At 39.2% G+C, this 14132-nt stretch overlaps 1 protein-coding gene across 1 annotated transcript in view; it reads left to right on the top strand.

Moving 5' to 3' along the window:
- The first annotated feature begins 4104 nt into the window (after nt 1-4104).
- LOC131893942 (vomeronasal type-2 receptor 116-like) overlaps nt 4105-14132 on the top strand; it is a 34090-nt gene continuing 24062 nt past the window's right edge. Inside the window, exon 1 of the mRNA XM_059244101.1 lies at nt 4105-4266. Within this exon, the coding sequence (XP_059100084.1) occupies nt 4105-4266 (162 nt within the window). The remainder of the gene's footprint in view (nt 4267-14132) is intronic.

Raw genomic sequence — 14132 nt, forward strand, 5'->3', positions numbered from 1 at the left:
ACCAGTCTAGTGAATACCCTGTGATCATATGACCTTTTCCCAGTGACTAATTGAGGCAGATGCAGGGTTCTACATCCAGGCACCAGGCTGAGCTCTGGGAATCCTGTTGGTGTGAAAGAGGAGGGATTCCAAGGGTGGGGGTGGATGGGGAGTTCATGATGCGAAGACATGCAGAGATGACCGGCCATATTGGTGGAGACCCATGAACTGTGGACTAGTAGCTTTGCAGCTCCCATGGGTCTAGACTAGGTCCTCTGGATATGGGAGAAAGTTGTTTAGCTGGAACTCTTTGGGGGACACCCGGGAGGGGGAATCAGGATTGGTCCCTGGTGCATGGGCAGACTTTTGGGAGCCCAGTGCCAGGGAGCCCTGCTCCGTGGCACCTTGCACAACCTTGGTGAGGAGGGGAGTGGCTTGAGCCTGCCTCAGCTGGGTGTGCCAGGCTCTGCCGACTCTCCATGGAGACTTTGATTTGGAGGATAAGGAGATAGGGGGTGGCTTGGGAAGGAGGGCTGGGGGTGGGAGCAGGGAGGAGGTGGGAGCTGTGGATGGTATGTAGGGTGAGTAGAAAATTTCTTAATACAAAAAATGGGAAAAATAATTGAATTAAATGTGAAATGGAGACCTTGGTTTCCTTAATTTTTCAATAAAAATCCTAATATAACTATTATGTATTTTTAAGCACTTTCCCTTATGAGAGGAATTAGAATTTTCAAAACAGAAAATCTACAAATACAACCACATAAAAAAATTGATGGGTAGAGGAAAAGACATAGAAATGTCAGCCACCCTGATTTTTCTCAAATAAAAACTTGAAGTAAGTGTTACATGAACACAAACATTCAGATGCCATGACTGTCAGTCTGTCAGCGAAGATGATAATTAGTGGCTAGTGTGTCCAATATGGACATGTTGGACAAAGTTATTCAGTCTCAAGCAATAAAGAATGAAAAGACACAGTATTTATCATGCTACTTAAAATGGCACTAATTTAGAACTCACAAATGACTTATATCTGGGATTTTCCCATTAAATATTTTCAGACTATTGTTGGCAATGAGCACTGAAACCATGGATACTGGGATATTGAGTAATTATATCCTAGGGACTGGAGAAGCAGCTGATGGAGTGATGAAAAATTCCTGCTCCCTTTGTTTCCCCAACTATAATCATTTGCTAGTTCTAGCATGGCTTCTAAACTGCCATCTTATCTGACCAACTTCAATTCTTAGTAACAACAGCAGATGTACTAAAAACTTATTCCAAGGCCAGCAAGATGTCTTGGTGACAAGAGACACAGATAGACCTGAGGCTCTGAGACCAATCCCAGGATCCCACAGTGAGAGGAGAGAATAGATTCTGAGAACTAACTTCTGACTTCCACATCCACACTTTAAGTGTCTGTATTTACACTCAAATGCGTGCGTGCGCGCGCACACACACACACACACACACACACACACACACACATACACATAAAATAAAAAAAATAATAAAAAATTAAAATTCATACCATTTTAAGAGTATGATTTCATAGTCTTTCATAAAAAACCTACCAGAAAAATTGTCATGCTAAATGATCAAATGGTAACAACAAAAACAACTTGGCATAATTGGGAAAAGAACATGAGTTCCCATTATCTTCATTTTTACAGAACACTGTAGTTTAATCAGGCAATGAAAAGAAAATTTGATTGTGAAGGGAAAAAATAAAATTTTTGTTATTTCCACTGAATGAAACTATAACGGTTAGAAAGTCCAAAATTTTTAACTAAACTAAAGAGTGAATGATGAGCTGAGCAGGTCTCTATGACTATCAGCATACCTAGAGGATATTGCAAATTCAATGTCACACACCCAGTAAAGTAAATATGAAAAAAAGATTTTTGTTACATTGTTTAGTAACAAGATATAGCCAAGCCAGTAGGGACTCAATCTCCCCCATTATCAGGAGACCTCATGAGGCTCCCCTTCATATATTTTAGGAAGTCTTCAATGCACTAGGTTTCTATACCATCCATCAACTGCTCCTCAATTCCAGCGGTTTCTCCCCAGATTCCCTTCCTCAAGCCCATTTCTCTTCACCCTGCCCACCTGACACCCAATTCATTTCCCCCTAACCCCATTCCACCCATAAATTCTATTCTATTTCTCCCTCTGAAAGATTCCTGCATTCTCCCAGAGCCTTTTTCTATACCTAAGCTCTCTGGGTCTATGGATTATAAGTAGGTTATCATTTATCCAATGGCTAATACCCACACATAAGTGAATACATACCATATTTATCCTGCTGGGCCGAGGTTATCTCACTCAAGATGTTTCTTTTATTTAGTTCTATCCATTTGCTTGTAAATATCATGATGCCATTTTTTTGTCTTGTTTTTTGAGATAGGGTCTTTCTGTGCATCTCTGGTTGAACTGGAACTTTCTCTGTTGACCTAGCTGTCATGAACTCACAGAGATCCCTCTGCCTCTTCCTTTGAGTCCTGGGATTAAAATCATGCACCACCATTGCCCAGCTGATGATGTCATTTTTTAAACAGCAGAGTAACACTCCATTGTGCAAATTTACCACATGTTCTCTCATATGAAACATATAAACACGTATGACATGAACTCAAGGCAGCTATTATGCTGAGAAAAAAATCAATAGTAAAATGAGTGACAAATATGGACAATAAAGGAGCAATCACCAGTAAAGTACACTGGTTCACACGTTAAAATGCCACTAAATCCCATTATGTTATGCACTAATTTAAAAACTAACAATAATTAGTAGAAGGAAAGCATTAATTCTGATTGTTGTCATCAATACAGATTCAGTTTTGAAACATGAATTTTCTCATTTTCATATGAACATCTACTCCCATCACATCTGTCTATATCCACATCTTACACAGTCTTAGGCAGCTCATCACAGAACCAGGGGGCCATGCATGTGTTAAATGTTGATTTTTAAATATTCCACAAGATCCAGAGAATAGCAGCCCTGTGTACCTCATCTCCAGTAATAAATAACATCTACCATCCTCCACACCATGTAATTGCCCTAATTTTGTGCTGTTTTCTTTATAGTCCATACCATCTAAAGATGTTTCCTCAGCCCACACTCATCAATGAGCTCTCCCACTGGCAATACATATTCTAGAATGCAACCACAATTCTATGAGCATGACAATGGAATAAGAACAGCTTACACATTGAACACAGGCTTCATTCCCAGTTTCTAATGGGTTCTAAGCTCCTGGACACAGTGCTGCTTTGGAGTCACTACTCAGTTTTGAGATAAGCATGAGCAAATAGATAATGAAGGATAAATTTGAAGAAATAGGTCACCAGAAGGAACTGAATTCAGAGAAGGAGGTCATGTTTTATATCCAAATACTCAATTTAGTTTCTCATGGAGAATGATGGCCTTGGCATTTCTGCACACAGTATAAGCCAAGGAATTTGTGGATTTGACCTGATTATTGGAGCATCACACAATGGAGAGCAGGGATACGGGTTGGTTATATGGTCTGTGTGACTGATGTAGCATGGGCCATACTGCTCATGATCTATGAGTGGTGGATGCCATACACAAGAGAGTGAGGTTTTCTCATTTGCTCTTGGGAGTAGAACACACAGTGTGTCCACATGAACTCTGATTGTCATGGGTCATTTCAATTCTTTACCTTTACATCTAACTGTCGATCTTCTGATATTTTCTGCTGAGGTCATTTCTAAAGGTGTTGAAACAAATAACTCATTGACACTGTCCTGGGACCAATCTGCCCACCATTGCTTTCTCCCATGGGCCTCAATACCCAGGGATATGAGTTGATGTCATAGGACCTGAGGCTGAGATGTCCTCAGATTGTTTTCCAACCCATGTTTTTGTACATCTGCTGTGGATGTCAGCTGCAGAGCCCTAGGACAGAGAGTGCTTCACATTTCTCCAGGGTAGTGGAACCACCTGGAGAGTAAGGCATCTCAGCCACATAAGTGATCTCTCCAGTAGGCAGCAGACATAAAAGCAGATGTGTATACATGGTTATCCATTTGATAAACTCTTCTGCATCCACAGACCACACTACCAGCTTAGAGATTTGGAAGCAGGACCTGATGCTCACTCTGCATTTCTTCCTCTGGCTCCTGAACATCCCTCTCCTCATGTCCAACCCCACTCACCCCAAGTGCTTTTGGAGAACGAAGCAGAATGAATACAAGCATGGAGAGGTGGTGACAGGTTGTGTCTTTTACCTTATTGCAGGGCAGAGCAGTGAAGTGAAGGTGGACTTGAAAGAGAATTTCAGGTTTGCCCTGGATGTGCTGTAAGTGTGTTTGCATTTTTCATATAAATGTCATGACATATAAGGCGTGATAGGTGTGTGAATGGGTAGAGATGCTGGGAGCTTCCGTCCTTTCTCCCAATCTTATCTCCAAGGTCTGATGCAAAATATGTTTTGATTTTTAATAATCACTGTTTTCCTACTAACAAGGTATGAGACTTTTAAATTTTCTTCCAATTAGCCTCCATTTACAAGGCTGAAAGCCAAGTGAAAACAGTATTCTTTACTTTGTTCTACCATAGGCAGCCTTCCTTTTCACAGGTGCCATTGTGAGGTAGACAGTGGTGTCCTAAGACAAGACACTCCAGACTACCACAATGAGTTCAGTAGTCACAAGGCTCATTCGAGTCTCTTCCAGAGTCTGCTAATGTCACATGTATCAGTGTGTGACTCCTAGTGCACATGCAGGGTCTCTAATATTTGTGCCATTCCTCACTGGGGAGAGTATCCATGTAGCCATTTAGTTAAGCTTTCAGATACTCTGCATGTGATCACTCCACACCTCTGCAGCTGTGAGGAGAAGGATGTATGAGATCTGTCTACTGTGAGGTACTTGGGTGTGTCCTTTGTTCTTCCCTCACTTGAACACATGCACAGTCACAGGTTTTTAGGGATTACAAAGGCCAGATCTATCTCTATCTTCAAAGTCAAAAAGGAATGTCTGCATTTCAAATGTTGTGTTTTCCTCCAGAAAAAGCTAGGATATCACTTAGAGTCGTGACTGCTTACCCTCCTTCTCACTTGCTATAGTGGCAGGAACTGCCTGTGGTAGCTGTCAACATTTGAGAACTGGGATGGAGAGGCTACACACTGGGTCATCTCTGCTACTATAAATGATGTGTGTGTCTGTAGTTTTACATCTAAATATTTTATTCTCTGATAATTACATTTACCTGTATTCTTCTTTTTCGGGTTTCTTTTTTTGTTAAGGAATTTTTTTTATTGATTTTACATACCAACCACGTATCTCCCTCTCCTCCCTCCTCTCACCCCTCCAGCTTTCTCCCCTCCCCAAACCACTATTCATTCCCTTCTCCAATAAGGTATCCTCCATGGGGAATCAGCAGAGCCTGGTACATTCAGCAGTGGCAGGTCCAAGGCCTTCACTCTGCATCAAGACTGTGAAAGTTGTTCCTTCATATATAGTGTGCTCCAAACAGCCACCTTCTGCTCCAGGGATGGATATTCATCCTACTGCCAGGGGGCCCATTAATCAGATCAAGCTACACAACTGTCCCCATTATGCAGAGGGCCTATTTCAGTCCCATGCAGGCTCTGCAGCTGTTGGGCAAAGTTCATGAGGTCCCACTAGATTGGTTTGGTTTTCTCTGTAGGTTTACCTATCATGATCTTGATGCCCCTTGCTCATAGAATCCCTCTTCTCTCTCTTCAACTGAACTCCTAGAGCTTAGCCTGGTGCTTGGCTGTGGATCTCCACAAGTGCTTTCAATAGTTACTAAATGAATGCTTTATGGTGATACATAGGGTGTTCACCGATGTGATCACTGGGGTAAGCCAATTCAGGCACCATCTCCACTATTGCTAGTAGTCTAAGCTGGGGTATCTTGTGGAATCCTGGGAACTATCCTAGTACTCAGTTTCTAGCTATCCCCATGATGTCTCCCTTTATCATGTTATCTCTTTCATTGATGTCCCACTCTGTCCAATTCCAGTTCGACCACCCCATTCCCTTATGTTCTCTCAATTAATTTTTTAAAGGAATCATTTTCACAATAATGAGTATTCATATGTGTATATGTGTGTGTGTGTGTGTGTGTGTGTGTGTGTGTGTGTGTGTAAGATTTCCCCATCTACTAATGATATATTCAGTCTTCATTATTTAAAAATTTTCATTACTGATGTCCTTCAAGTTTTTATTAAGTTTATTTTATCATATTTGTGAGGCAATTGTGAATGCAGTTTCCTTAATTTCTTTCTTAGCAAATGTGTTCTTTGTTTATAGGGAAACAACTGAGTTTTTTGGTAATTTTGTATTCTGTCATTTTGATGTAAATATTTTCTGTGAAGTGTTTAGGATCTCAAATATGGAAGCCTGTTGTTGGTTTCTCTTTTGTTCTTTGATAGGAAAAGAGGTTGAATTTTTGTCCCAATTATTTTTTGCATCTAGCCAGATGACACTGTGATTCATTTCTTAAGCCATTTATGCAATACATTACATTTATAGATTTCCTTATCCTGATTCATGGTTACATCTCTGGAAAGAAGTCTATGATCACTGTGAATGATTTAATCTAAGGTGTTCTTTAATTGGTTTTAAAAGTACTATATTAAGAATCTACAAATAGCTGGTGATAATGGAGCATGTCTGTTTGGACATCAGGCTGACATTGCCTTCATATCTATATTTAGAAAGTACTTCATCTATTTCTGCTGAATGGAATAATTTAATTGCTTAATAGCATTGGTGTTGGTTATTGGAAATTTATTTGCATCTGGTAATGACTACTACTAGTCTGGTGGGTTTTTAGGTGGAAGATGTTTTTTTTTTTTTTGATTACTCTTTCAATCTCAATCCTCAGAGTAGATTTGCTTAAGGTGTTTGCCACATCTTGGTTTAATTTTTCTACCAGATACCTAAAGAAAATGCAACAAGAATGTCATTCAAACAATTCTCAGAAATTGAAAGGAAGGTAATAGAAACAATGATATTTTAAAAACTCAGTATGTCCCTGACACTAAAACCAGATAAGGAATCATCAAAACAGAATAAAGGAAAAGGCAATTATAGGCAAATATCACTGATGCACTTAAACCAAATATTCTCCAGAAAATACATGCAATCCAAATTCAAGTATGTATCAGCAAGATCCACTGTGGACTAGGTGGCTTCATTCCAGGGTTAGAAAGATGGTTTAACACCTAAACTCAGTGAATGTCACAGATAGCTTTAATAGACAGGGCAGGCATGACATGATCATCTCAACAGATGCAGAAAAGGCATCTGATAATCTACAGTATCCCTGAAACATTAGAGATAGAAGGATAATGTCTCAATGGGATGAAGTCTGCACAGGACAAACCCATGTCCAGCATTACATCAAATGGAAGACAACTGAGAACCTTCCCTAAAAACACAAAAGGAGGGAGGACACTCATTCATATATTACAAAAGTAAGTCTTGCTCATTTTCTGCTAAAACAATAAGCCCAGAAAAAAGAACGGAATGAATCAAGAAAAGAAGTCAAACTTTTTCACCAGCAAATGGTATGAACTTGTACATGAGGTGGTCAACACTCCCTGAGTGTGTCTTAGACCTAATGTATACCATCAGGAAAACAGGAGAATACAAAATCAAGATACAAAATATCATTTTTGTGTACAAAGAATGATGATACTGAGAAAGAAGTCAAGAAAGCAACCACAGTTACAATAGCTTCTTACAATAAAATACCTGAGAATAAATTCAAACAAGTCAAGGTTCTTCATGGTGAAGATTTTGTAACAGTGAGGAGAGAAAAAGGAGACAATGGAAGATAAAACTACCTGATATGGTGATGTGTTGGCACAATCAGTATTGCACATTAATACTTGGTTACATTACCAAAATAATCTAAGATTCTATGCAATCTCCATCAAAATTCCATTGAAACATAACTAAAAAAAATAGGCAAAAACAATCCAAAATTTCCCATAAAAAATCAGATTCCAGATAGACCAAGCAAAGGTGAAGAAAGGAAACAATGCTGTAGTGTAGCTAGAGTTTTCCTGCCTGGCCCACAGTCAGGACAAATTCCTCTCACCTGCCAGTTCCACAGCTGCTCAAAACCAACCAAGTAAACACAGAGACTTATATTGCTTACAAACTGTATGTCTGTGGCAGGCTTCTTGCTAACTGTTCTTACAGCTTAAATTAATCCATTTCCATTAATCTATACCTTGCCACGTAGCTCGTGGCTTACCAGCATCTTCACATGCTGTTTCTCATCATGGCGGCTGGCAGTATCTCTCTGACTCAGCCTTCCACTTCCCAGCTTTTTCTCCTCCTTGTCCCGCCTATACTTCCTGCCTGGCCACTGGCCAATCAGTGATTTATTTATTGACCAATCAGAGCAACACATTTGCCATACAGAACATCCCACAGCACTGGAGGTATCACAATGCATGTGTTCCATTTATAACCCAGGGCAACAGTAACAGAGGATCAGAGTGCTAACTGTATATCATATAATTATTTTGGGAAAGCAAAATGGAAAACTCATAATTCAGTTCCACAGGTATAATCACCTGAAATTTGAAAAAGTTTTCCGCAACAACCAGTTTAGAAGATTCAGTCTACTCAACAAATATTGGTAGGAAACTGAACATTAAGGATTAGTACTCAAATGCATAAGAACATCAAGCAAATAATAGCCAAATTAAAAATGGGGTAAAATATTAATCCGTGAGATCTCAGAAGATTAAACACAAATGTGTGAACAACACTTCAAGAAATCATCCTTAGCCATCTCAGAAATACAAATAAAAACTATTTAGAAAATTCCTCTTACATCAATCAGAATGGCCAAGATCAATAATACAAATGACAGCACATGCTGGTGAGGATTCCAGAAGCGGGGAACATTATTGATTGCTTGTTCTGGTAAAAACATGTGCAGCCACTATGGAAACCAGTGTGACAATTCCTTATGAGGTTATGGATCTATCTGCTTCAAGATCCAGCTATGCTATTCTTGGGCTCATACTCAAAGTATTCTGCATCTTGCTATACAGATACTTATTCGTCATTTTCATTCTTTTTCTATTTTTAACAGTTGGAAATTGTAAGCATCCTAGAAACTCATCAACTTTGGAATGGATAATGATATCATAGCACATTTGAATTATAAGGGGTTATTTTTCAGTTGTAATAATTTTTTTTAAAAAGGAATTCCTGAACATTACCAGAGACCTACAATCAGACCCTGTTCTGTGTTTGGGGAATCCTACAGGAGAGAGAGAGAGAGAGAGAGAGAGAGAGAGAGAGAGAGAGAGAGAGAGAGAGAGACAGAGAGACAGAGAGACAGAGACAGAGACAGAGACAGAGACAGAGAGAGGAGCATAGGAGCCAGAGCGATCAAGGACATCACAAGAAAACCCACAGAAAATCTAACCTCGGATCATAGGAGTTCGCAGAGACTGAACTAAAAACAGGGAGCCTGCATGATAGTGACCAAGGTGTTCTGCATATATGTGACAGTTGTGCAGCTTTCTCTTCTTGTGGGACTTCTTACAGTGGGAAGAGGGGCTATCTCTGACGTTTTTGCTGGCATTGGGACCCTACTCCTTATCCTGGGCTGCCTTAATACAAGGGAAGTTGCTTAGTCTTCCTGATACTTGATATGGTATAATTTGTCAATAAGCATTGGAAGCCTGACTCTTTCTGAATAGAAAAGTAGGAGGAGTGGATGGGGCAAGGAATAAGTGAGGCAGGGGAAAGTATTGGGATGAGAGGAGGGAGGGGAAATTGTGGTCAGACTATAAAATAATACATAAACTTTTAAAAAGGAATTCCAGAAATCCACAAGTAATTATAGGAACTAGTGAAAATCACCTTGAGAAATGTACCTAAGACCCCCAAAAAAGACAAATATATGTTTTCTTTCACATGTGACTATTAGCTTCTAAAACTTTGATATGCATGCTACCATCTGAATAACCACAGAAGTTAAGTATGTAGTAAGGGACAGGGGGAGGGGAGGATCTAACATGGAGAGGAAAATGGAACACACTGTTATGGAGAGACACAGGGCAAATTAGAAATAGAAGATTAAATAGGGAGTGAATGGCAGAGAATGGTTTTTTTTTTTTTTTTTTTTTTTTTTTTTTTTTTTTTTTTGGTTTTTCGAGACAGGGTTTCTCTGTGTAGCTTTGCGCCTTTCCTGGGACTCACTTGGTAGCCCAGGCTGGCCTCGAACTCAAGGAGATCCGCCTGGCTCTGCCTCCCGAGTGCTGGGATTAAAGGCGTGCGCCACCACCGCCCGGCGAATGGCAGAGAATGGTAAATGTGGGTGTGTTTAGAAGGACAACTCACACTCAAGGCCAGTTGAAAACTATTTGGAAACCTGGTACTTGGAAGGTTCCTAAAGTATTTACACATGTGAAGGAAATCTAAATGGAATCACCAAATAAAGTGGGGATTAGTGCCCCAGCTAGACATTTTCTGCACCAAATATTTATCTAATGCCAGGAACAGGTTACATATCTTGGTGAGGGCATCTATGGAAACTACCAAACATCATTTGCTATTCCCAAGATTATGGGTTACTCCAGACAAGTTTCTGGTAAAACTTTATTGCAGAACACATCACTTACTATTTCATTGAACATGGAGAAGTCAAGCTAGTGCTTACCTAAAGCCTTCACCACCACTGACTTGCATTCATGGTACTGGAAGGTACTCTGCATTCTACCAGATTAGATTGTAACTACCAATCCAGCTACAGACTCTGTGATCTACAGTGGTGACCTGCCTGCATGATACATAAGTACAAAAATGGCATAAATATTAGGGGTTTAACCAACCAATGTCTGACTGGACTTAAAGTCCACTCCATGAAATGGAACTCGACCTGATATGGATAAAGATTCCCAGAACCTCAGTGTATACATGTCAAAGACATAGGGGAAAATCTAGTACTATTATTCTGTTTAAGGAACTCAGAAACAAAAGAATCCTAATGATATTCTGCTATACTCATTGATCAGTGCATCACTCAACTCTCATCAGAGAAGATGCTTCTTCTAGTCGATGGGAACTAACCCAGAAATCCACAAGTGCACAGTGTGTGCAGAGAGCGAGGAACTTTGGAGCACATTGTCTTCAGTGAGTTGTCTCATCAATTCCTTCAACTCAAGGCTCAGAGACCTATGCGGAAGAGGAGACAGACAGAATTATGAGTCAAAGGTGATGGATAACTCCAAGGAAGCAGTGTCTTCCAGACACAATGGCACTGATACGTTTATAAGCTCACCCAAACTGTGAGAGCATGCCCAAGATGTGTTGAGGTTCAAATGGTACAAGTTAGATGATGTCTCATAATTGTGAGGAGCAAGTGGACACAACTTCTCACCCCTAAAAAAGAAGCTATGTGAAACTGATACCTGCTTTGAAAGGGAAAATCTGTTTTCTCCAGTGGAGTCTCACTGAGTACATTATTAGACACAATTCAGGAACAGTCCCATGCACAGTAGTTGGATAACACAAAGTGGAGAGAACAGTATTCTTGTAGACTTTTTTTTTCTTAATTTGCTTCCCTTGGTCTTCTTTGTGTATTTGTTTCTTTTTCATTTTTTATATTTATTATTATATTTTATTTATTTATTTTCTTGATTTTAAATTGCACCAAAAGGTTCCCCTCCCTTCCCTCTTTCTAGGTCCCCCTCCTTTATCCTCCAACCTCCCAACATCCAATTCTCCTTCACTGTTATTCTTTAGATACAGACAGGAATCCCATTGGTATCAGTGAGTCCTGGTATATCAAGCTGCAGTGAGAGCAGGCACCCATTCTTCCACCAAGGTTGGATGTAGATGTAACAATCTTATTAAATAAGAAACACAGAGCCAAATGCAGAATTAAAAGCCCAAGAGGTCAGAGAAGTAGCTAAGAGCTGAAACTAAAAACCCTTTCTTACCCTTCACTGCCGCTGCTGTCCTTCCCCTCAGAAAGAGATCTACTTTCTGTGTATCTGTCTTTTTGACTTTCTGTTCTGCCTTCTCATTGGTTGTAAACCCAACCACATGACCTCCACATCATTGCCTGTCTATACAGACCTCCGGGGCTTCTATGGTTGGTATTGAGATTAAAGGCATTTGTCTCCATGCTGACGGTATCCTTGAACACACAGAGATCTGTCTGTATTGTGATCAGGATTAAAGGTGTGTGCCACCACAGCCTGGCTCTTGCTATGGCTTGCTATTAGCTCTGACCCCGAGGCAACTTTATTTATTAACATACAAATAAAATCACATTTCAGCACATGTAAAATATCACTGTATTTCCCCCTATTTTAATAAAAGGAAAAAAGTTATAATTAATATAAGAAAAACTGTATACAAAAATACAATAACTATATACCGTATATACAAGCAATAAATACCTAAATAATGTCTAGTCCATTTGCATTTGACAAATTCAGAGAAAATAATTCCATTATCTCTCCTATTTTGGTAAGTCCAAAATGTACCTGATTAACTTTCTACCCTAACTTATATTACTAACAGAACTATCTTATAATGTCTTTCAAATTTATACACTTACTCTTCAATGAGTTTCTTTTCTAAAATTCTTAACAAGGAAAACTATAACTATCTAAACTGTAAGTATAACTATCTAATCTTCATTTTCCTCAGAGACCTAAGAAGGAAATATTACCTAACAAAAATAAAAATAGGAAGTGCACCCAAGCAGCTTCCAAAATAAATGTGAGTTGACAGAAACAGGCAGCTGCCTGGACAGTTACCCAAGGTTTCTCCACAGTGTTGGGGCATCATCTTTAGCCTATAGGCTTAGTGTATCTGACAGAGACTCATTTGTGAACTAGGACGCACACAGGGTCAACAGTTTGACCTCACATTTGGTAAGAGCAGTCCATGTACCAGAAACACCTGAATTCCACTAGTGTCATGTCATGATTCAGGATTTTAATTTCTGGAAATTGTTGATGTTTTTTGCATTCAGCTGTCCATTCTTCTTGGCTGTGTGTGTATGGCTTCATCTCAGCATCCTGTTCTTCTCCACATCCCTCTATTAAATGCCAGTCTACTATTGAGAGGTGTGAGTTTAGTTACTCTTCAAGAATAACTGTTTCAGTTGCTGTTCCACATCACACCAGAAGTCATCAGTCCACTGTCTGTTCAGCTGCCTTCGAAGAAAAGGGCACTGTGCCATTTCCGGATTGCAAAGGCCACTTCAGGCATGGTGCCATATTGTCCTGGCCTCAGAAGATGCCTCTTGTTAAAGCCACAACCACACTTGTTTTGGCAAGAATCGGCAGTCCTCTGTTTCATGTCCTGTCTGTCCATTTTGTCTTGTTTGTCAGCAGTTGATTTGAGGATATTTTGTTGTTCAGTGGCTGACTTTTGCCACAATAAAAGTTAACTCCATATGCAGTTTCTTCAATGCCCATATTTTCTCTGAAGTAGGTTGGTACTGCCAGGAGCCAACATGTCTCATAGTCAATAAAAAAATAATAAAAATTTTCTAAGTTACTGAAACATTTTAAATGCCATAATCTGTAGATCTCTGAAGGGTTTGAAGATATCTGCTTGATCTTGAAAACACACCTAATGTGACTACAAGTTCAATTGTAATGTCTAACTACTAACTTTCATTACTTTATATCCTAATAGTTGGTAATAATTAATATTCAAGGATCAGCAAATTGCATTACATTGTTAAATGAATGATATAAATACAATATCTTGAACAAGATTAGAAATATAAATATAGTATTTTCTAACAATATCAAACTCAATATATATAATTTGTGTACAATGTAAAAATATCAAATCCAATGTAAAGTATTTAAAATTAGTAATTGTCTTTTTTTAAAAACAAGGACCTTAAATCTAATCTCCTTTGCTTAGTCCTATTCCTAACCCTTCACAACAACTTGTAATCAACCCTCCTAAACAATGAAAATTATCCCAGACCGAAAACCCATTTAAACACCAAAAAACCCCCGCCCAACACCACCTCTTTGGGAATGTGGGCGTCAGAGTCTTAAAACTGCTTCTTGCTGGATATGGGTGAAGATATCTTTATTCTGAAAAGAAAAAATTTGGATTAATTGTCAAATTCT

This window comes from Peromyscus eremicus, chromosome 1 (assembly GCF_949786415.1).
Source record: "Peromyscus eremicus chromosome 1, PerEre_H2_v1, whole genome shotgun sequence".
Lineage (NCBI taxonomy): Eukaryota > Metazoa > Chordata > Mammalia > Rodentia > Cricetidae > Peromyscus > Peromyscus eremicus.